Source organism: Diceros bicornis, chromosome 1 (genome assembly GCF_020826845.1).
Source record: "Diceros bicornis minor isolate mBicDic1 chromosome 1, mDicBic1.mat.cur, whole genome shotgun sequence".
NCBI classification, from domain to species: Eukaryota; Metazoa; Chordata; class Mammalia; order Perissodactyla; family Rhinocerotidae; genus Diceros; species Diceros bicornis.
In genome coordinates this window covers 41,290-64,151 of record NC_080740.1, presented here as the reverse complement: position 1 = coordinate 64,151, position 22,862 = coordinate 41,290, and the positions used below count along the sequence as shown (strand labels likewise).

At 39.7% G+C, this 22,862-nt stretch overlaps 1 protein-coding gene across 3 annotated transcripts in view; it reads right to left on the bottom strand.

Moving 5' to 3' along the window:
• Nucleotides 1-22,862, bottom strand: part of SNAP47 (synaptosome associated protein 47) — a 71,983-nt gene that overhangs the window by 21,085 nt on the left and 28,036 nt on the right. For all 3 annotated transcript variants that reach the window (XM_058553090.1, XM_058553183.1, XM_058553269.1), the window contains one exon: nucleotides 3,085-3,575. In XM_058553090.1, coding sequence (XP_058409073.1) covers nucleotides 3,085-3,575 — 491 coding nt within the window. The remainder of the gene's footprint in view (nucleotides 1-3,084; nucleotides 3,576-22,862) is intronic.

Below are 22,862 nucleotides of genomic sequence, written 5' to 3'. Positions count from 1 at the left end.
TGCAGAAAAACAGCAATTTCAACTGTTCTTCCCTGAGATGGAAACTGTCCCCGCTGTGTCATTCCTGGCCCCTGAAGCCCAGGAGACTCTCCTCCTCCCCCGGCTGCCGTCCTGGCCACCCCAGGCCCTCACCCATCTACATTACACATCACTACCAAGGGCTCTGGAAAGTTATTCTAGACACTGACTCACAGCAAACACTAGTCCCCTGTTACCAGACCGCCACCTTCTGGCCACATATTTCACCAAAACAGTCATTGAGAAGAGGAATAAATTTCTGAGATGTCAAAGTCATGGTTTCCACCTCCACTGTTTCTGTAGTTTCCAACGTGGAACAGGGAAAACAGAGGTGTTGGCAGACAGGCATCGTGCTGGCAAACACCACCACAACAGGGGCAACAGTGACAAGTACCTTCTCGTGGCTGGGCTTGAACAGAACTACTGTGAGGCTCCTAGCAAATTAGATACCTTCTTGCTTACTGAGCTCAGCCTGCTGGCTTCTCCCAAATGTACCACCCCTTGTCACTGTGCCCCTCACACCCAGGGCTGGAAGGCACTCCCGCCCCCAAGGCAGGCGGCTCACGGAGGGAGGATGGCACTTCTTGCTCGGTCCAGAATCAGACACACTGCTGGGATCCCCCCAGAGGCTAAAGTTAGCACCAAGATGAAAATCCATCTATCATCCTGGATGCGGCTTAGCTCATTCCACACACATCCAATCTGTTACTGTGATGGGCGAGGCCCCAGTTACTCAATCCGGTCCTGATCTAGGTGTTGCTGGGAAGGTATCCGTAGATGTGGAGAAGGCCCATAATTGGTTGACTTTAGGGAAGGGAGACTGTCCTCGATAATCTGGTGGGCCTGGATGAATCAGTTGAAAGGCCTTAAAAGCAGATCTGAGACTTCCCTGAGGAGGATGTTTGGCCTGTGGTCAGCAGCCTCAGCCTGTGCCCAAGAGGTCCAGCCTGCCCTTCCTGATGGCTGGCGTGCAGAATTTGCACTCACTTAGCTTCCTCCAGTCCGACCACGGCTACAGATGCCCTGGCACTCACGTCGTGCTCCTCTCCGCCTCCATCTGCAGCCTGGATGCTCCAGGTCAGAGCCTGTCGTCCACCTCCCACGGGGCCGCCCTCATGATAGCAGGCACAGGGAGCTGCACTCTTCTCACTTGCACAGCATGACGTTCTGGGCTCGCATCTGCCATCTCATTTGTTACATTCTGTGCCATGTTCTCTCTCTGAAACCACCGCACCTAATATAAAGCCCACGACATGGTGGAGCCCCATGAGAACAAGGATTGTGCGCTTTATTTAGTCTTGTTTTCTGGGCTGTGGCGGCCTGGCACCATGCCTGGCACAGGTGGTTCTCAATCAGCACCAGCAGAACCAGCAGCCGATGGTGCCCTGTGTCCAGCCCACCAGCCCTGGGCCTCCTCCCCTCGCTGCTGGGGCCCCTCCCAGAGGAAAACAGCAGTGGGGGTGACTTGGTTGGAGACACGGGGTATCAGAGCAGCTCCCAGGCTGGGCTCACAGGTGGCCTTGCCTGAGGGGCCCTTCTGGTCAGGGTCCTGCGTTGGCCGGTACCGCCCACCCTTCTCAGCCCTTCTAAGGGCCAGCTTCTGGGTCCTGCCTTGAGCGAGGGGCCAAAGAAGAATCTGGAAATGTCAAGAAACTAAGTTTTTAAATTAAGTTTTTACATGAACATTTCCAATACTTTGGTACTTATGGGACCAGATCTATTATCAAGTATACTTCTTTTTGAAATTTGAAGCCATCTAGAATAACATCAAAATACTCATGTGTTAGGGAAACAGGTTACATATTGGAACTGAAATCAGTCACTTAAGAGAAAAAGAAAAGGAACCAGGATAGTAACAAACATGTCTCTTCCTTTAACAGACATCCAGCCATCAAAGTTAATAAAGAAAGACATCTACTTGGTAGAGAAGTCACTTAATACAGAAGTAACATCATCTATAATGCTAGTATTAGAAAATAGACTATTTTATGACTTTGGGATTTCTTAAGCAGGGCTCAAAAACAAACTTAAGGGGAAAAATGGTGGATTTGACCACCACAGAGGCTGACAGTCTGGGAGAAGTATCAGCAGCCTCTAAAGTCAACAAGGAGTGAATATCTAGAATACACAAGGAACTCCTGCAAATCCAAAAAAAAAAAAAAAAAAGACAGCCCAGTAGGAAAAAAAAACGGAACAGGCAATCCACAGAGCAAACCCGTGGGGCCAAAAGCAAATAAAAAGCATCCGATGGTCCATCTTATAATCAATCAAAGAAATGAAAATAAAACACCACGAGATGCTACTCGACACCTGTCAGAACGGCAAACCTGGGGAGTCAGCTGACATCAGGTTATACCATGCTCCGGAGGAGGCTGGGACCCGGGAGCCTCACGACATGTGGACGTGTGACGTACCCACATGTCCTGCCATCCACAGAAGACCCCCATGGCCACGCCCAGCTACACCCTCCACACCCCACAGAGACTGCGACAGGGCCCTGCAGCCACACTGCCAGGGAAAGCAAGGGTTTCACAGGACTTCACAGATGCCAAAAACACACACAAACTTGATGTGCACAGTTTTCAAAGATCCTGATACCTAAACGCACTGGAAGGTGGGCTGGGAAGACCTGGATTAAATGCCAAGAGAACCAGAAGCGCGGCTGGGTCAGGGGTGGAGGGACTGGAGACCTACCCGAGTAGGCAGGGATGGTGCCAGTTAAGACCCTAAAGTGCTGGTTTTCAAATCAAGCAGAGGAAAGAGGTGAAAACACCAAATTTGGAGCTTTCCTTTGCTCTGAAAGGGTCACCCAAATCCTTTCTGATCTATTTGGAAACCCACACAACTGTTAAGTGTGTGATAAACCTGAGCGATTTGAGACTCACAGATGGCAAGTACTAAGGAAAATGGTCTGAAATTATTTTTATTTACATACACAAGGGCAGTTGCTAGTGAGCTGAAACCAATAGCTGCTGCAAGCAATGCATCGTGTTACGTATATACCACGGGCGTGCTGAGTTTGTGATTTCAGAGGTCTGTGCACAGGCTGTTTTGATGGTCACTCACCTGCATGCCAGACTGAGTAGCCCTTCTCTGCTGGGAAAGAGGTTCTAGCGCGCCCAAGCGTCAAGGTGTCTTCTAACAACTCCATCTTCTTGCTGAACTGCACTTCCAAAATGGGGATGACCTCTGGCATCTTGGCAGATATCAAACGATAAGCTATGTCTGGCTTCCCAATAAACCGCTGGCGGATGCTAATTTCATAAGGCGTGTGAACCTTAATGTCATCCACATCTTCTCTTTCAAATCTGTGCATGAGCGAAGAATCTGAGTCATGGATTTCCAACCCAGAAACAAGGACAGTGAGCCTTCCTGGTTTAACATGCGATTCTGTTCTTTGGGAAATAACAGCAGGAATGCTGACCACTATCCCTTCTTTCCCCAAAGCTTTAGAAGTAGCCACTGAGGCGCCTCCCCTGGGCTTTGCTTCTGACGGCATCTTCCAAAGCTTGGAGCCAAAGGGCCACCAAGAAGGAGATTCCAGCTCTGTCAGCAGCCTGCAGAGCAAACCAAACACAGAAAACCAGTCAATCGATTTTTGATACTGTTTTTGAAAACTACTTTAGCCTTTATAAAGCACTTTACTGTTTTACAGTTTTCTTTTCCACAAGCATTCCACGAAGCAGAAAGAGCAAGAATTATTATCCCCGTGTTTTAGAAAAGAAAACTGAGGCTGAGAGAGAGCAGCAGGACATTTGCCTACAGACACAAAGCTAATCAGTAGTAAAGACACAACCAAAACACACATCTCTAACGAGAATGTTGGTTTTTTTTCACACCTGATGCTGGGTACTTTTGACTCAAAATAAATCCTGATCATAATCTTTAGAGAACTGTTGAGTAGAACTCTCTGCAGTAATCTGTACTGTCCGATACAGCAAAAGGAACATGCGGCTACTGGGCATCTGAAATGTAGCTAATGCAATGAGGAACTGAATTTTAAACTTAATTTTAATGTGGCTAGTGGCTACCGTATTGGACAGCACAACTCTAAAATAAGCACTAGTAACACCAAGAAATATATCTAAAAAGTCAATAGAAGAGCAAAAAAACGGAAGCAGGAAAGGAAAAGCAAAGGAACAAAGATCAAATGGAATAAACAGAAAACAAATAATAAGATGCTGGAATTAAACTCAACCATATTAGTTATTATACTAAACATAAATGGACTAAATTCTCTAATTAAAAGGCAGATTGTCAGCCTGGGTAAAGAAGCAAGACCCAGCTATATTTTGTTTGCAAGAGACACTGTGAAATATAAGGACACAGATACATAAAAACTAAAGGAATTGGAAAAAAGACATATCACACCAAAAGTCAACTTTAAGACAAGGAATATTACCAGGGCTAAAGAGGGACAATGCATAATAATAAGAGGACAAATCCAACAGAAAGACTTAACAATACTAAACATGTATGCATCCAATAATAGAACTTCAAAATTCATTAAACAAAAATCGACAAAACTAAAAGGAGAAATAGACGATACAGTTATAGATTTTAACAAATTTCTCTCCATGACTGATACAAGAAGACAAAAATAATTAGTAAGAATATAGAAATTTTGAACACTATTTAACCAACTCAACCTGATTGATATTTATAGGAACATCATCCAACTGCTGAATGCACCTTTTTTCCAACGGTATTCAGAATATCAAAAAAAGAGTATAACAAGTTTCAATAAATTCAAGCACGTTCTCTGTCCTCAAATAAATGAAACCAGAAATCAGTAATAAAAAGTTCACTAGAAAATCCTCAAACATTTAGAAATTAAACACAATTCTAAATAAAGGAAATTAGAAAATATTTGAAGTGAATGAAACTGAAAACATGATATACAAAAAATGGTGGGATGCAAATACAGCAGAAATTTATAGCTCTCAATACATATACTTGAAAACTTCTTAGAAAGGTTTAAAATCAGTGATCTAAGCTTCTGTCTCAAAAAGTTATAAAATAAACCCAAAGTAAGTAGAAGAAAGGAAAAGCAGAAATCAATGAAATTGAAAACAGAAAAATTACAAAATATTAACAAAGCCAAGAGTTAGTTCTTTGTAATAATTTAAAAAATTAAACTCCAGCAAGAAATGATCAAGAAGAACATAAAATGCAAATTACCAATCAGGAATCAAAAGAGGGCGTTACCATATATCCTTCAGCCCTTGAAAGGCTTATGGGGAATATTATACTCAACAATGCATCCAAAAATTGGACAACTTACATGAAATAGAGTAAACACTTGAAAAATCAAGCCTCCCAAAATTGAGGCAAAAAATAGTTTAAGAATATGAACAGCCTAAGAAATTAAATCGGTACTTAAAAATCTTGCCATAGAGAAAACTATCATCCAGGTGGCTTCACTGATCAATTCTGCCTAACATATAAGGAAGAAATAATAACAACTGTACACCAACCCTTTCAAAGAATAAAGCAAGAGTGAACACTATGCCCATTCAGTTCACAACACCTCTATAACTCCTATACCAAAACTCGAGGACATTACAAGAGAATAAGTACATAACATTATCCCTCAGTAACAGAGATGCAGAATTCCTTATAAAAATATTAGCAAATCAAACGTAATACATAAAAAAGAATACTATATCATGATTAAGTGAAATTAATCCCAGGATACTGAGGTTGATTTAACATTTGAAAAGTAATCAATGTAATATATCCCATTGATAGAAAAACAGAATGAAAACTGTATGATTATCACAAAAGATGCAGAAAAAGAACCTGACAAAATTTAACAATCCTTCATGTTAAAACTTCCAGCAGAAACAGAAGGAAATTTCCTCAATCTGATAAAGAACATCTATAAAATCTTAAAAGTAACAGCTTGCCTAATGCTGAAAAAGTCAATGAGATCAGAAATAAAGTAAAAAAATGAGCCGACTTCCAAACTATCTGAATTTTGACAGCATTCTCCAAGTTACACACAGATCCAACACCAAAGGATAGGCCTTATCTGCACAAGGCGTTGAAGCACAGCCTCTGCCTAATCCACAGCTGACCACCGGGCGATGCTGACGCAGGGACGACCCCTAGGAACCAAGCCAAGCTTAAAAATCAAAACATTTAAAAAAAATTTAAAAAGCTGAGCAGAGACAGCAGATGGTGCACATGACAGCGTTAATACACTCCACAGAACTAGCCCAGGTAAGTTACTAAAATGAGCAGACAAACAAAAACCACCACTCTGTGGGCCAGAGAGAGAAGAATTCTGACTTGTAACAATATAACATTTAAAATGCCAAGTTTTCTAACGAAAAAGTATGAGATATGCAAGGAAACAGAAAAATGTGATCCATACACAAAAATCAATAGAATCCATTTCTGAAAGAACTCACATACTGGATTTAACAGATTAAGATTTCAAAGAAATTATTATAAATCTTCAAGAATTAAAGGAAATCACACTAAAAGGATTAAAGAAAAGAAAAAGGGTGATGTCACCCTTAAAGATAAAACAGCCAGTTCTCTTACCAGCAAAATGAGTTTATTCAGCAATAGCCAAAGAATTGCAATTCAGGACGTGCAGGCTATGGCAGGGCATGGGCAAATCCAACAAATAAGGGGGAGGAACATTATTTTACAGGGAAAAAGGAGAAAGTTGGGAGGGGTTCTTTTGAATGAAAGTCTATTGGAGAAAAGCAGGACTGCAGGGTGGTGATGGTTTCTCATTGGCTGAGTTGCTGGGGTCCTTTATTTCTGTTTGGGATGCAATGTACATTTCTTCCTGTAATTAATAATTCTTTCCTGTTGACTTATTTCTGCTGATAGTCTGTAGGTGACTATCTTTCCTGTAATTGACCTCGAGCAGTACTGCAGGGGACCTCCCCCTTCTGGCCTCCTGACTCCATTTTAAATGAGGTTTCCCTTTATTAATTTTCACAGTGACAATGATTCATCAAGTAGAGACTATCAAGAGTGGTAGAAGTTATATAAAAAGAACTAAATGGAATTTCTCAAATTAAAAAGACAATAACAGAAATAAAAATGTCACTAGAGGCGCTCAATAGCAGATTTGAAATGGCAGAAAAAAGAATCAGTGAGTTTGAAGACACAGCAATAGAAATTATATAGTCTGAAGTTCAGGAAAAAAGAATGAAGAAAAACGAACAGATCCTCAGGGACCTAGGTGGTACCACTGAACACACCACCAACATACACATAACGTGGCTGTGAGAAGGAGAGGAGAGAAAGTGACAGAAAAAAATGTTTGAAGAAATAAAGTCTAAAAATTTCCCAAATTTGATTAAAAAAAAAAAATTACCTATGCATTTAAGAACCTAAACAAATGCCGAGATACACACCTTAGTCAAACTGCTAAAAGACAAAGACAAAGAGAAAAATTTGAAAGCAGCAACAGAGAAATGATTTATCATGAACAAGGGAACCATAACAACATTAACAGTGGACCTCGGGCAGGCCCCATGGCTTAGCGGTTAAGTGCGTGTGCTCTGCTACTGGCGGCCCGGGTTCGGATCCTGGGTGCGCACTGACACACCGCTTCTCTAGCCATGCTGAGGCGGTGTCCCACATACAGCAACTAGAAGGATGTGCACCTATGACATACAACTATCTACTGGGGCTTTGGGGGAAAAAAAAAAAAGGAGGACGATTGGCAATAGGTGTTAGCTCAGAGCCAGTCTTTCTCAGCAAAAAGAGGAAGATTACCACAGATGTTAGCTCAGGGCTGATCTTCCTCACAAAAAAAGAAAAAAAAAAAAAAACAGTGGCCCTCTATCAGAAACCAGCGGATCAGGAGGCAGAGGGAGACAGATGCAAAGTTCTGAAAGAAACAAAACTGCCAGTGGAGAATCCCATACCCAGCATTACTATCCTTCAGGAGTAGAGCAAAATAAAAACATTCCCAAACAAACACTGAAAGAATGTACGGCTAGCAGGCCTGCCTCCTGCAAAAAAGACTAAAGGAAGTTCTTTGGGCTGAAAGGAAACGACACCCTCAGAGGGAAACGCAAATCCACAGAGAAACACAGAGCTCTGGTGAGGGCGTCGCGTGGGGAATCGGGCATTTCTGTAAACAAACGTTCCCATTTACAGCTCTGGCCAGGGCATCGCGCCAGGAATCAGGCATCCCTGCAAACAAACGTGCCCGTTTACAGCTCTAGTGAGGGCATCGTGCAGGGAATCGGGCATCTCTGTAAACAAACGTTCCCGTTTACTTTCTTCACTGATTTAAAAGTGCATAAAGCAATAATTTAAAAATTATACAGTAGAGCTTATAACACATAAAAATATAATATATATGACATATAATAGCACAAAAAGGGGTTAGGAGAATGACAGAGACGATAACTTGTAGATAAATCCAGAGGTAGAAAAGACATGTACTGAGAACAGTAAGTATGTAGATTAGGATAAAATATCCTATAAATATATTTTTTCTTTCCTCTCTTAGCTTCTTTAAAAGATACAAGATGGTACAAAGTAATAATTATTGTAGTGTATTACTGGGTCCGTAACATATATAGACATAACACGTATGACAACAATAGCACAAAAGTGGGGGAGGGAAGGAACCTATGATGGAACATCTTAAATGAGTATTAATCTGAAGTAGATCAGGGTAAATTAAGATGCATAACGTAACATCTAGCATAACAGCTAAGAAAATAACTTTAAAAATTAAAATATTAATGAAAGAATTTAAATGGTATAGTTAATGTACACACAGAAGGTGGTACAGGAGGAACAGAGGAACACAAAAGATATAGACATATGGAAAACAAACAGCAAAATCACGGAAGTAAATCCAACCATATCAATAATAAGAATAAATGTAAATGGATAAAAGACTATAATCAAAAGGCAGTTGTCACTCCGGATTAAAAGAAATATATAAGATCAGGCTACACATTGTCACAAGACATACATTTTAGATTTGAAGATACAAACAGTTTGAAAATAAAAAGATAGAAAAGATATAACACAAAGAATGTCTCTAAGGGAGCTAGAGTGACTATATTAATATTAGACAAAATAGATTTTAAGAACAAAAAAAATATATAGATGAAGAGAGTCATTTTATAATGATAAAAGGGTCAATTTATTATGAGGAAACAATAATTATGAACAGATACAGATCTAACAACAGAGCCCTAATATACATGATGAAAAAATTGTCAGAACTGAAGGAAAAATAGAGAATTCAACAATAATAGTTGGAGACTTCAATACCCAAATCTTAATAATTGACCAAAAAACTACACAGAAAACTATCAAAGATCCAGAACTTGTAAACAACTCTTATCAACTAATTTCATCTAACTGGCATCTAAATAACACTTCACCCAACACCAGGATGCACATTCTTCTCAAGGGCAAGTGGAATATTCTCCAGCACAGACGATACGTCAGCAAACTTTTTCTGTAAGGAACCAAACAGTAAGTATTTTCAGCTTTGAGGACCAACTACCTCTGTTGCAAATACTTAGCTCTGCCATTATAGCATGAAAATAACCACAAATGACTGGGCACAGCTCTGTCCCAAAAAACTTCATTTGTAAAAACAGAAGGGGGGATGCACTTAGCCCACAGGCTGTAGTTTGCCAACCCCTTGCTAAGCCATAGAACAAGTTCCAACAAGTGTTAAAATACTTAAGTAATGCAGAGTATCTCTGTTCCCTGACGATAGTGGAATGAAATAGAAATCAACAGAAGGAAATTTCAGAAGACCACAAATATTTAGAAATTAAACAACACACTTCCAAATAACCAATGGGTTAAAGAAGGAATCCCGAAGGCAATTAGAAAATGGTCTGAGCTACCTAAAAATAAAAACACTGCATACCAAAGTTTATGGCATGCAGCTAAAGCAGTAATTCTAGGGAAATCCCTCAATATAAATGCCTGTATTACAAAAGAAGATCTCAAATCAATAACACGGGCTTCCACATTAAGAAACAAGAAAATAGAAGAGCAAACCAAAGAAAGAAGGAAATCAATGAAATGGAAAAGAGAAACAAGAAAGAGAAAAATCAATGAAACTAAAAGTTAGTTATTTGAAAATATCAACAAAATCAACAAAATTTTAAGTTAGACTGGCCAAGCAAAAAGAAAACACAAACTACTAAAATCAGGAATGAAAGCAGAACATTAATACTGACCTTACATAAATTAAAAGAATTATAAAGGAAACCACAAGCAACTTTACGCCAAAACATTATACAATTTAGATGAAATAGAAAAATTCCTAGAATAACACAAACTACTCAACTGACTCAAGAAGAAAAGGAAAATCTGAATACACCTATTCAAGCAAAGAAATGAATTGGTAATTAAGAATGTTCCACACAAAGAAAAGCTAAGGACCAGCGGGCATCACTGGCAAATTTCCATTAAACATTTAAAGAAGATATAGTACCAATCCTTCACAAATTCCTCCAGAAAGTAAAGATAAGGTGCAGTATTACCCAAACCAAACCTAGACACAGACGTCACAAGAAAGAAAACTACAGACCAATATACCTCATGACTACAGACACCAAGTCCCAACAAGAAAACTACAGGCCAATGTACCTCATGACTATAGAAACAAAGTCCCAACAAGCTTAGCAAACCAAACCCAAAAAGGACTACACATTCTGACCAAGAGGGGTTTATCTCAAGGATGAAAGATGGGTTTAGTCTCTGAAAATCAATTAATGTCCTGCACCATACTAATAGAATCAAGGACAAATGACCATCTCAATAGATGGTGAAAACACATTTGACAAAACCCAACATTCATTCTTGATAAAAACACTAAAAAAACTAGAAATAGAAGGGAACTTCCTCAACCCAATACCCAAAAGCTACCACTAACATCACACTTAATAGTAAAAGACAATGCATTGTCCTCTGACACTGGGAACAAGTCAAGGGTATCTGCTCTAACCACTTCCAGTCAACAATGTAGTGCAAATTCTAGCCAGTCCAACTAGGCAAGAAAAGGAAATAAAAGGCATCAAGATTAGAAGCAAAAGAGTAAAACAGTGTTTATTCACAGAAGACATGATTTTATAGGTAGAAAATCCTACAGATCCACAGAGAAACCACTAGAACTACTAAGTTCAGCAAGGTAGCCAGATACAAGACCAAGATATGAAGACCAATTGTAGGGCTTCCAGGTCCAGGACAAGACAGAGTAGATGCACTTCCCCCTATTCTCCCCACTAAGTACAGCTTAAAAACCTTGGACACCATATGTGAAACAAACAAAAGATCATGAAGAGTGCACAGACTGCCTAGGCAGCTCAGGAGTCAGGGAACTTGAGGAAGTGGGTTTCTTTTTATTTAATATATACTGGACGGAGTGGGGAAGAAGTCAGAGACCTGGAAAAGCCATGGGTGCAGAAAAAAATAAGAAAATAGAAGGAAACTTGCTGTCTCTCCACCACAAAGACCAGAAAAGGGGCAGCCTGCCAAGACAGAGAACTTTCAAACAATAACTGCTCTACTCCAGTCAACTCAGCAGAAAGAGGTGCAGCCAACTCCCAACCCTCATCAGGAAGCCCCAACTGAGGAGCTAAGATGTCCACCTTCACCTGGCTGTAGTGAGGGGTCCTCCCCCTATCTGGGGCAGTCTCAGAGAAGGCCACATGAGGAGCCTAGATGTCCACCCTCACCTGGCTGTAGTGAGGGGTCCTCCCCTATCTGGGGCAGTCTCAGAGAAGGCCACATGAGGAGCCTAGATGTCCACCCTCACCTGGCTGTAGTGAGGGGTCCTCCCCTATCTGGGGCAGTCTCAGAGAAGGCCACATGAGGAGCCCAGTGGTAACAAAGGAACCTATGGGGTCAGTAGAGACCAAGAGGGAGATGGTAAAAGACAGCCCTCATTTCCCAGCTAGGGTCGTGTTAGCAGAAGCCTATGGGAAGCCTGAAATTCCACTCCCAGCCAGCAGCAACAGGTGTCTGTTCCCATTGCAAGGCATAAATAAGGGTCAGGTGGGGAACCTGGACTCACAACCCTACAGGGCAGTAAAGGCAATCAGCTTCTTACCCCCAGGGGACTGTGTTAGGAGAAGATCTGCTATAACAGAAGAATACGATCCAGAGTCTTATAACATAATATCCAAAATGTCCAGGACCCAATGCAAAATCACTCACCATACCAAGAGCCAGGAAAATCTCAACTTGAATAGAAAAAGACAAGCAACAAATGCCAGCACCAAGAGGAAACTGATGGAATTACTTGACAAGGATTTTAAAGCAGCCATCATAAAAATGCTTCAACAAGCAATTACGAACATGCTAGAAACAAATGAAAAAACAGAAAGTCTCAGCAAAGAAATAAAAGACACAAGAAAGTACCACATGGGACTTTTAGAGCTGAGAAATGCAATCACTGATATAAAAAAAAAATTACCTTGATGAGGTAAATTGCAGCATGAGATGACAGACCAAAGAATCAGTGAAATTAACGATCAAAAAATAGAAATTACATAATTTTAACAGAGAGAAAATACTTAAAAAAAAAGAACAGAGCCATGGGGATCTGAAGGACTAAAACAAAAAATCCAACATTCATAGCACTGGCATTCTAGAAGGAGAAGAAAAAGAATATGGAGCTTAAAAAGTGTTAGAAGAAATAATGGCTGACAGTTTCCCAAATTAGGCAAAAATACATAAACCCTTAGATTCAAGAAACTGAATAGACTCAAACAGGACAAAACTGAAGAAATTAATGTTAAGATACACTAAATAGACAAAGAAAAAATCTTGACAGCAGCAAGAGAGACAGGACACTTTATCTACAGGAGAAAAAAAGAATTCAAATAAAAGTATATTTTTCATCAGAAACCATGGAGGCTAGAAGGAAGTGATATGAAGTTTTTCAAGTGCTGAAAGAAAAGAACTGTCAATTCAAAATTCTATATCCAGGGAAACTATCCTTCAGGAATGAAGAGGAAGTCGAGTTATTCCCAGAGGAAGGAAAACTACAGAGAATATGTTGCCAGCAGGTCTGCCCTAAAAGAATGGCTCAAAGAAGTTATTGGATCAGAAAGGAACTGATAAAGGCAGAAATCCTGGAATATCAGGAAGGAGGGTAGAAAAATGGAAGAGTAAAAATATAGGGGAATAAAATAGACTTGCATTCTCTTGAGCTTGCTAAAATATGTATGATGCTTGAAGTAAAAATTATAACATTGATGTGATTCTCAAAGTATGGATAATTATCTTAACTTATATTGAATGTATATGAATCAGGTAGGGTAAAGACACATAAAGATAGGTAAGCTTTCTACACATCACTTAAACTGGTAAAATGCCAACACCAGTAGACTGCGACAAATTATGTATATATATGTGTTATGTATGATGTAATACCTAGAGTGACCCATGAAGAATCTATATAAGGAGATTATTCAGAACACTCTAGATAAATCACAATGGAATTCTAAAATAATATTCAAGTAACTCACAGGAAGGCAGGGAAAAAAAGCAGAAATGAGCAACAGAGGGAACAAACAACACAAAAAATAAAATAGCAGTTTAAGTCATTTTATATCACATCAATAATTACATTGTTAAGATGGCAAAACTTCCCAAAAATGATCTACAGATTCAACCCAATTTCTATCAAAATCTCAGCTGGCTTTTGTGCAGAAATTGGCTACTTGATCCTAAAATTCACATGCAAATACTAGGAACCCAGCATAGCCAAAACAATCTTGAAAAAAAAGAACAAAGTTGGTGGACTCAGACTACCTGATTGAAAAACCTACTACAAAGCTATAAAAATGAAGATGGTGTGGTACTGGCATAAGGTTACACATAAGGATCAATGAAACAGAATTCAGAGCTCAGAAACAAACCTCTACATTTATGGTCAATTGATTCTCAACAAGGGTGACAAGACAGTTCAATGGAGAAACAAATCTTCAACAAATGTTGCTGAGACAACTGGATATCCAGATGCAAAAAAAGAAGTTGGACCCATTCTTGTCATTCACAAAAATGAACTCAAAATGGATCACAGACCTAAATTTAAGAACTAAAACTATAAAACTCTTAGAAGAAAGCATAGGTGTAAATCTTTGTAACCTTGAATTAGGCAATAGATTCTTGGATATAACACCAAAAGGCAAGTGACAAAAGAAAAAATAGACTCACTGGAATTCATCAAAATTAACATCTTCTGTGCTTCAAAGAACACCATCAAGAAAATGAAATGACAATCCACAGGATGGGAGCAAATTTCTGCACATCATACATCTGATAAACAGACTTGTATCCAGAATATATAAACAACTCTTATAACTCCATAATAAAAAGACAAATAACCACATAAAAAAATGGTCAAAGGTGGGGCCAGCCCAGTGGCATAGTGGTTAAGTTTGTGTGCTCTGCTTCGGTGGCCTGGGGTTCACAGGTTCAGATCCCGGCACAGACCTATGCACTGCCCATCAAGCCATGCTGTGGCAGGCATCCTACATATAAAGTAGAGGAAGATGGGCACAGATGTTAGCTCAGGGCCAATCTTCCTCAGCAAAAAGAGGAAGATCAGCAATGGATGTTAGCTCAGGGCTAATCTTCCTCACCAAAGAAAAAGGTCAAAGTATTTGAAAACAAAATATACATATGGACAAAAAGGACATGAAAAGATGCTCATTATCATTAGGAAAATAAAAATACCACAATGAGATACCACCTCACACCCACTAGGATGGTTATAATAAAAAAGATAGGCAATAACAAGTGTTGCTGAGGATGTGGAGAAATTGAAACCCTCATGCATTACTGGCAGGGATGTAAAATGGTGCAGCCCCTTCGGAAAACAATTTGTCAGTTTCTCAAAATGTTAAAGAGACCCAGGAATTTCCTTCCCAAAGGAAATGAAAACACATGTCCATACAAACACTTGTACGTGAGTGTCCACAGCAGCATTATTCATAATAGCCACAAATTAGAAACAACAAAAAGTCCATCAAAACTGGTCAATGGATAAACAAATGTGATAGATGCATACAATAGAACAGTTTTCAGAAATATAAAGTACCAAGCACTGATATATATCATGAACCTCAAAAACACGATGCTAGGTGAAAGAAGCCAGACATAACATTAACTCTTCAGAAAAGACAGATCAGTGGTGACCTAGCCTGGGGCAAGAACAGACAGTGAATGCAAAAGGGCTTGAGCAATTTTTGGGGGTGATAGAAATGTCCTAAAATTAGATTGTAGTGATGTCTGCACAACTCTATAAATTTACTAAAAATCATTGAGTTGCTCACATAAAATGAGTGAATTTTGCAGTATGTAAGTTAGCAAGTTGTTCTAAAAAATCTACATAGACACACTGAGTAAAACATCAGAATACCTATGATAGGGAGAAAAAAACATTGGCCATAAAGGAACAACAACTTCTCATTAGCAATAATATATGCAAAGAAGACAATGGAAAAACATCTTCAAAATGTTGAGCTAAATCTGGCTCAACTGTGAAGAGCCAAATTATCATTCAAGAGTGTCAGTGACATAAAGGTATTTTCCAACCTATAAGGACTGAGACAATACTACTTCCTCGTCGACTTCAATGAAAACACAACCAGACCAAGGACTCCAGCAAGCAGATTACAGCAAACTCCTGAGATCAAAACTGGGTTACCGACTTGTCTTCATTTCATTTAAAGAGAGATATGTAAGACCAGAAAGCAGGAAGCATATAGCTCAGAATTTTTTTTTTTTTTTTTGTTTTTTTCTTTCTTTTTCAGTATTTTTTTTTTTTATTTTTATTGATATTTTAATGGTTTCTAACATTGTGAAATTTTGGGTTGTACATTTTTGTTTGTCCATCACCCCATATATGACTCCCTTCACCCCTTGTGCCCACCCCCCACCCCCACTTCCCGGGTAACCACAGTCCAGTTTTCTCTGTCCATGTGTTGGTTTATATTCCACATATGAGTGAGATCATACAGTGTTTGTCTTTCTCTTTCTGGCTTATTTCACTTAACATAATACGCTCCAGGCCCATCCATGTTGTTGCAAATGGGACGATTTTGTCTTTTTTTATGGCTGAGTAGTATTCCATTGTATATATATACCACATTTTCTTAATCCAATCGTCAGTCAAGGGACGCTTAGGTTGCTTCCACTTCTTGGCTATGGTGAATAATGCTGCAATGAACATAGGGGTGCATAAGCCTCTTTGGATTGTTGATTTCAGGTGCGTTGGATAGATTCCCAGTAGTGGGATGGCTGGATCATAGGGCATCTCTATTTTTAATTCTTTGAGGAATCTCCATACCGTTTTCCATAGAGGCTGCACCAATTTGCATTCCCACCAGCTGTGTATGAGGGTTCCTGTTTCTCCACATCCTCTCCAACATTTGTTGTTTTTTATCTTGGTGATTATAGCCATTCTAACGGGCGTGAGGTGGTATCTTAGTGTTGTTTTGATTTGCATTTCCCTGATGATTAGTGATGTTGAGCATCTTTTCATGTGCCTATTGGCCATCTGTATATCTTCCTTGGAGAAGTGTCTGTTCATTTCCTCTGCCCATTTTTTGATCGGGTTGTTTGTTTTTTTGTTGTTCAATTGTGTGAGTTCTTTATATATTATGGAGATCAACCCCTTGTCAGATGTATGTTTTGCAAATATTCTCTCCCAGCTGGTTGGTTGTTTGTTCATCTTGATCCTGATTTCATTTGTCTTATAAAAGCTCTTTAGTCTGATAAAGTCCCACTTGTTTATTTTTTCTTTAGTTTCCCTAGTCTGGGTAGGCATGTCATCCGAAAAGATTCCTTTAAACCCAATGTCAAATAGTGTGTTGCCTATATTTTCTTCTATGAGTTTTATAGTTTCAGGTCTCACCTTCAGGTCTTTGATCCATTTTGAGTTAATTTTTGTGAATGGCGATAGCACATGGTCCACTTTCATTCTTTTGCATGTGGATGTCCAGTTTTCCCAACACCATTTATTGAAGAGACTTTCCTTTCTCCATTGCATGTCCTTAGCACCTTTGTCGAAAATTAGCTGTCCGTATATGTGTGGTTTTATTTCTGGGCTTTCAATTCTGTTCCATTGATCTGTGTGTCTGTTTTTGTACCAGTACCATGCTGTTTTGATTACTATTGCTTTGTAGTATGTTTTGAAGTCAGGAATTGTGATGCCTCCTGCTTTGTTCTTTTTCTTTAGGATTTCTTTAGCTATTCGGGGTCTTTTGTTGCCCCATATAAATTTTAGTATTCTTTTTTCTATTTCTGTGAAGAATGTCATTGGGATTCTGATTGGGATTGCATTGAATCTGTAGATTGCTTTAGGTAATATAGACATTTTAACTATGTTTATTCTTCCAATCCACGTGCATGGGATATCTTTCCATTTCTTTATGTCATCGTAGATTTCCCTCAATAATGTCTTGTAGTTCTCATTGTATAGGTCCTTCACCTCCTTGGTAAGATTTATTCCTAGGTATTTTATTCTTTTTGATGCAATTGTAAATGGTATTATCTTTTTGAGCTCTCTTTCTGTTAGTTCATTATTAGCATATAGAAATGCAACTGATTTTTGTAGATTGATTTTGTACCCTGCAACTTTGCTGTAGTTGTTGATTGTTTCTAACAGTTTTCCAACAGATTCTTTAGGGTTTTCTATATATACAATCATGTCATCTGCAAATAGTGAGAGTTTCACTTCTTCGTTACCTATTTGGATTCCTTTTATTCCTTTTTCTTGCCTAATTGCTCTGGCCAAAACCTCCAGTACTATGTTGAACAGGAGTGGTGAGAGTGGGCAGCCCTGCCTCGTTCCTGTTCTCAGAGGAATGGCTTTCAGTCTTTCCCCGTTGAGTATGATGTTAGCTGTGGGTTTGTCATATATGGCCTTTATTATGTTGAGGTACTTTCCTTCTATTCCCATTTTATTGAGAGTTTTTATCATAAATCGATGTATCTTGTCAAATGCCTTCTCTGCGTCTATTGAGATGATCATGTGGTTTTTATTCTTTGTTTTGTTGATGTGATGTATCACGTTGATTGATTTGCGGATGTTGAACCATCCCTGCGTCTCTGGTATAAATCCCACTTGATCATGGTGTATGATCTTTTTAATATATTGTTGTATTCGGTTTGCCAATATTTTGTTGAGGATTTTTGCATCAATGTTCATCAGCGATATTGGCCTGTAATTTTCTTTCTTTGTATTGTCTTTGTCTGGTTTCGGTATCAGGGTGATGTTGGCCTCGTAGAATGATTCAGGAAGTGTTCCATCTTCCTCTATTTTTGGAATAGTTTGAGGAGGATGGGTATTAAATCTTCTTTGAATGTTTGGTAAAATTCACTGGAGAAGCCATCTGGTCCTGGACTTTTATTTTTTGGGAGGTTTTTGATTACTATTTCAATCTCTTTACTTGTGATTGGTCTATTCAGATTCTCCATTTCTTCTTGGTTCAATTTTGGGAGGTTGTATAAGTCTAAGAATTTATCCATTTCTTCTAGATTGTCCAATTTGTTGGCATATAATTTCTCATAGTATTCTCTTATAATCCTCTGTATTTCCATGGTATCCGTTGTAATTTCTCCTCTTTCATTTCTAATTTTATTTACTTGAGCCTTTTCTCTTTTTTTCTTAGTTAGCCTGGCTAAGGGTTTGTCTATTTTGTTTATCTTCTCGAAGAACCAACTCTTTGTTTCATTAATCCTTTCTACTGTTTTTTTGGTCTCAATATCATTTATTTCTGCTCTGATTTTTATTATTTCTCTCCTTCTGCTGGCTTTGGGCTTTGTTTGTTCTTCTTTTTCTAGTTCTGTTAGGTGTAATTTAAGGTTGCCTATTAGGGCTTTTTCTTGTTTGTTAAGGTGGGCTTGTATCGCTATGAGTTTCCCTCTCAGGACCGCTTTTGCTGCGTCCCATATGGTTTGATATGGCATGTTATCATTTTCGTTTGTTTCCAGATAGTTTTTGATTTCTCCTTTAATTTCATCAATGATCCATTGGTTGTTCAGTAGCATGTTGTTTAATCTCCACATTTTTGTCACTTTCCCAGTTTTTTTTTCCTGGTTCATTTCCAGTTTCATAGCCTTATGGTCTGAAAAGATGCTTGTTATGATTTCAATCTTCTTAAATTTATTGAGGCTTGCTTTGTTTCCCAACATATGGTCTATCCTAGAGAATGTTCCATGCGCGCTTGAGAAGAATGTGTAGTCAGCTGTTTTTGGGTGGAGTGCTCTGTATATGTCTACTAGGTCCATCTCGTCCAGTTTTTCATTTAAGTCTAATATTTCTTTATTAACTTTTTGTCTGGATGATCTATCCATTGCTGTAAGTGGGGTGTTAAGATCCCCTACTATTATTGTGTTGTTGTTGATTTCTCCTTTTAGGTTTGTTAATAGTTGTTTTATGTACATTGGTGCTCCTATGTTGGGTGCATATATATTTATAAGTGATATGTCTTCTTGATGGAGTGTCCCTTTTATCATTATATATTTCCCTTCTTTGTCTTTCTTAACCTGTTTTATCTTGAAGTTTACTTTGTCTGATATGAGTATGGCAACACCTGCTTTCTTTTGTTTGCCATTAGCTTGGAGTATTGTCTTCCATCCTTTCACTCTGAGCCTGTGCTTGTCTTTAGTGCTAAGATGTGTTTCCTGAAGGCAGCATATTGTTGGGTCTTGCTTTTTAATCCATCCTGCCACTCTGTATCTTTTGATTGGAGAGTTCAATCCATTTACATTTAGGGTAATTATTGAAATATGAGGGTTGAATGTTGCTGTTTTGTCACTTATTTTCTGGTTCTTTTGCATTTCCTTTGTTTCTTGTCCCATTTGTTTTGGACTGCCAATTCAGTTTGGTTGTTCTGTCTTATGATTCTTCTAGTTTTCTCTTTGTTTATCATATGTGGTTTTAATTTGATTATTTGTTTAGTGGTTACCTTGCGGTTTGGGCGAAAAATCTTCTGTATGAGATAGTCCATTATCTGATAGCCTCCTATTTCCTTATACTAAGTCAATTCAGTCACTTTCCTCTTCCCCTTCTAAGTTGCTCTTGTTATACCTTATTCTATCTTGTGTTGTGGCTGTGTGTTTACAGTGATGAGGTTAAATTTATTTTTGGTGAATTTCTTCCTTTGATCTTTGAGTTTAGTATTTAAGTGGTTGCTAACCTATTCCGGTAAAGATCTACTATTTCTCTGATTTTGTCTACTTACTTTTCTCCTTACTCCAAACTTTGTGTTCCCTTTCTCTTCTTGTTTTCAGGCCTGAGGGCCTTCTTGAGTATTTCTTGTAGTGGCGGTCTCGTGGCCATGAACTCCCTTAGCTTTTGTTTATCTGGGAGAGTTACTATTTCTCCATCATATTTGAAGGATATTTTTGCTGGATAGAGTATTCTTGGCTGAAAGTTTTTGTCTTTTAGTATTTTGAATATATCATTCCAGTCTCTTCTAGCCTGAAAAGTTTCTGTTGAGAAATCCGCTGAGAGCCTGATGGGAGTTCCTTTGTACGTTATTTTTTGTTTTTGTCTAGCTGCCCTTAATATTGTTTCTTTGTCGTTGACCCTGGCTAGCCTTACCACTAGGTGTCGTGGTGAAGGCCTTTGTCTGTTAATATATATAGGAGTCCTGTTGGCTTCGCTTACTGGTATTTCCTGCTCCTTCCCCAGATTTGGGAAATTTTCAGCTATTATTTCCTTGAATAGGCTCTCTGTTCCTCTTTCCCTCTCCTCTCCCTCAGGAATACCTATAATTCTTATGTTACATTTTCTAATAGAGTCCGATATTTCTCGGAGTCTTTCTTCATTTCTTTTTAGTCTTAGTTCTCTCTCTTCTTCCATCTGGAGTATATCTGTATTCCTATCCTCTAAAGTACTAATTCTTTCCTCCATATTGTCAGCTCTGTTCTTTAAAGATTCCAGATTCTCCTTTATCTCCTCCATTGTGTTCTTCATCTCCATCAGCCCTGATAGGTTTTTCTTTATGATTTCAATCTCTTTTGTGAAGAAACTCCTAATCTCATTTAATTGTTTGTCTGTGTTGTCTCGTATTTCGTTGAGTGTTTTTATGATAGCTATTTTGAAATCTCTGTCATTTAGTTTATGGATTTCTGTGTCTTCGGGGTTGATTTCTGGGTGCTTGTCATTTTGTTTCTGGTCTGGTGATTTCATATATTTTTGCATTGTGGTTCCTGTGTTGGTTTTGATTTTCCTCATCCTGGAAGTCTCTGGTTGCAATTTCCACCTGCCGCCACTGTGTGGTGGTAAAGGGCTGTGTAGTCTAAGCCCCCTGCGCTCTGCCCCAGTTTTTCTGCTGCGATCTGCAGTTTTGTTTTGTTTTGTTTTGTTTCTTTTCCCCACTGCGATCCACGGGTCCAGTCCAGTTTATTCAGGTCTGCCTCGGACCGCTAGATCTGGTCGAGCTGCAGACTCCGGGTTGCGGGGAGGGGGGAGCTCTCTCTTTTGCCCTCTGGGTCCCTGACGTGGGAGGCTTCTCGTTTGCCCCTCTTTATCCGCTCTCTGGGTTGCTCAGATGTTGATGGTAGCCCTGTGGCTCCTCTGAGCCCTCTGTGCGGGAGTTTCCCACTGGCTGAGAGAGCCCGAAGAGCTACAGTTTCCCGCCGAGGGCCGCCCCTCCCCCCTCTCTGGGAGCCGCGCCGACCGGATCGCTGATCTGATGGGGAGGGAGCGGAGTTCTCCTTACCTCTCCCCACTTCCTCCAGGGGCCCAGCACATTCCGCTCTCAGATGTGCGGCAGTGTGGATCCCTCCGCTCCAGCTTTTGACTGTCTGGGATTCCGTTGTTGGTCTGTGGCTGTTACTTTTGTTGTATTTTGTGGGGGAAGAATTCACGGGAAAGCTCACTCCGCCATGATGCTGACGTCACTCTCCAGCTCAGAATTTTAATATGTAAAAAAATTGTTTTCTAAAAATTCACTGTGTAGTCCTTATTTTACCACAGAATGTGAGGAAGTGGTACAGCTTTCATTGCAGAATGACACCGCTGATGACTGGGCATCAAGGAACCAGGGCTCTGATCTCCCTCCTAAGAGGCAGCGGTAAGCCCTCTGGAGGCCGACCACACTGACCAGACTTTCTCCGGTGACTCTGGCCTTCCATGTCTCCCCTCCCCTCTGCTCTGTAATGTGGGCTTTACCTGGATCGTGTCTGCAGAATGCTCCTGACACAGCAATATTTAAAGATGTAACTAACAGTCACATGAGCTAAGAACCCACGACATTATACAATTTGAGGTTTACAGCCCTAGACTTGTATCTGCTAAATTATTGGATTAAAAACATCACAACATGCTCAGAGATGGTACAGTTTAAGGTTTAATAGGATACTAACTGCAGTGGATTGAAACTCATCAACTATATTAAAATCCATGAATTCAACATCTTTTGAGGATGATAGAGAATCAACTCATTACCTTGGAAACTGCTAAATACAGAAAAGCAGCAAGCATCGATGAAATCTGCTCCAGAGTCGAATGGTACATGAAGGGCAGCATCTATTTGTAACAGTCACCTAGTTAGCAACAGCAGGGAAGATGGCGGAACAGGAAGCTGCAGGAATCTGTCCCTGCGGCAGAACTGTCTGAGTAACGGTTTTGGAACTCTGAGTCTGGGAGAGCACTAGCAGCATCCAGGAGGGAGTCTGAGGGAGAGGCCAGTCAATTTCCACCAATTTCCATTTTCAAGCAGGAGCAGCTACCCTCCCCATCCCACAAATCTGCATCTGGCAGCTGTGGTTCAGCAGCCTGTGTTCCTAGTGTGGCCTCCTGGAGCCAGGGTGGGCAATAAGGACCTTTCCTCCAAAAACAGGGGTTGTGGGTC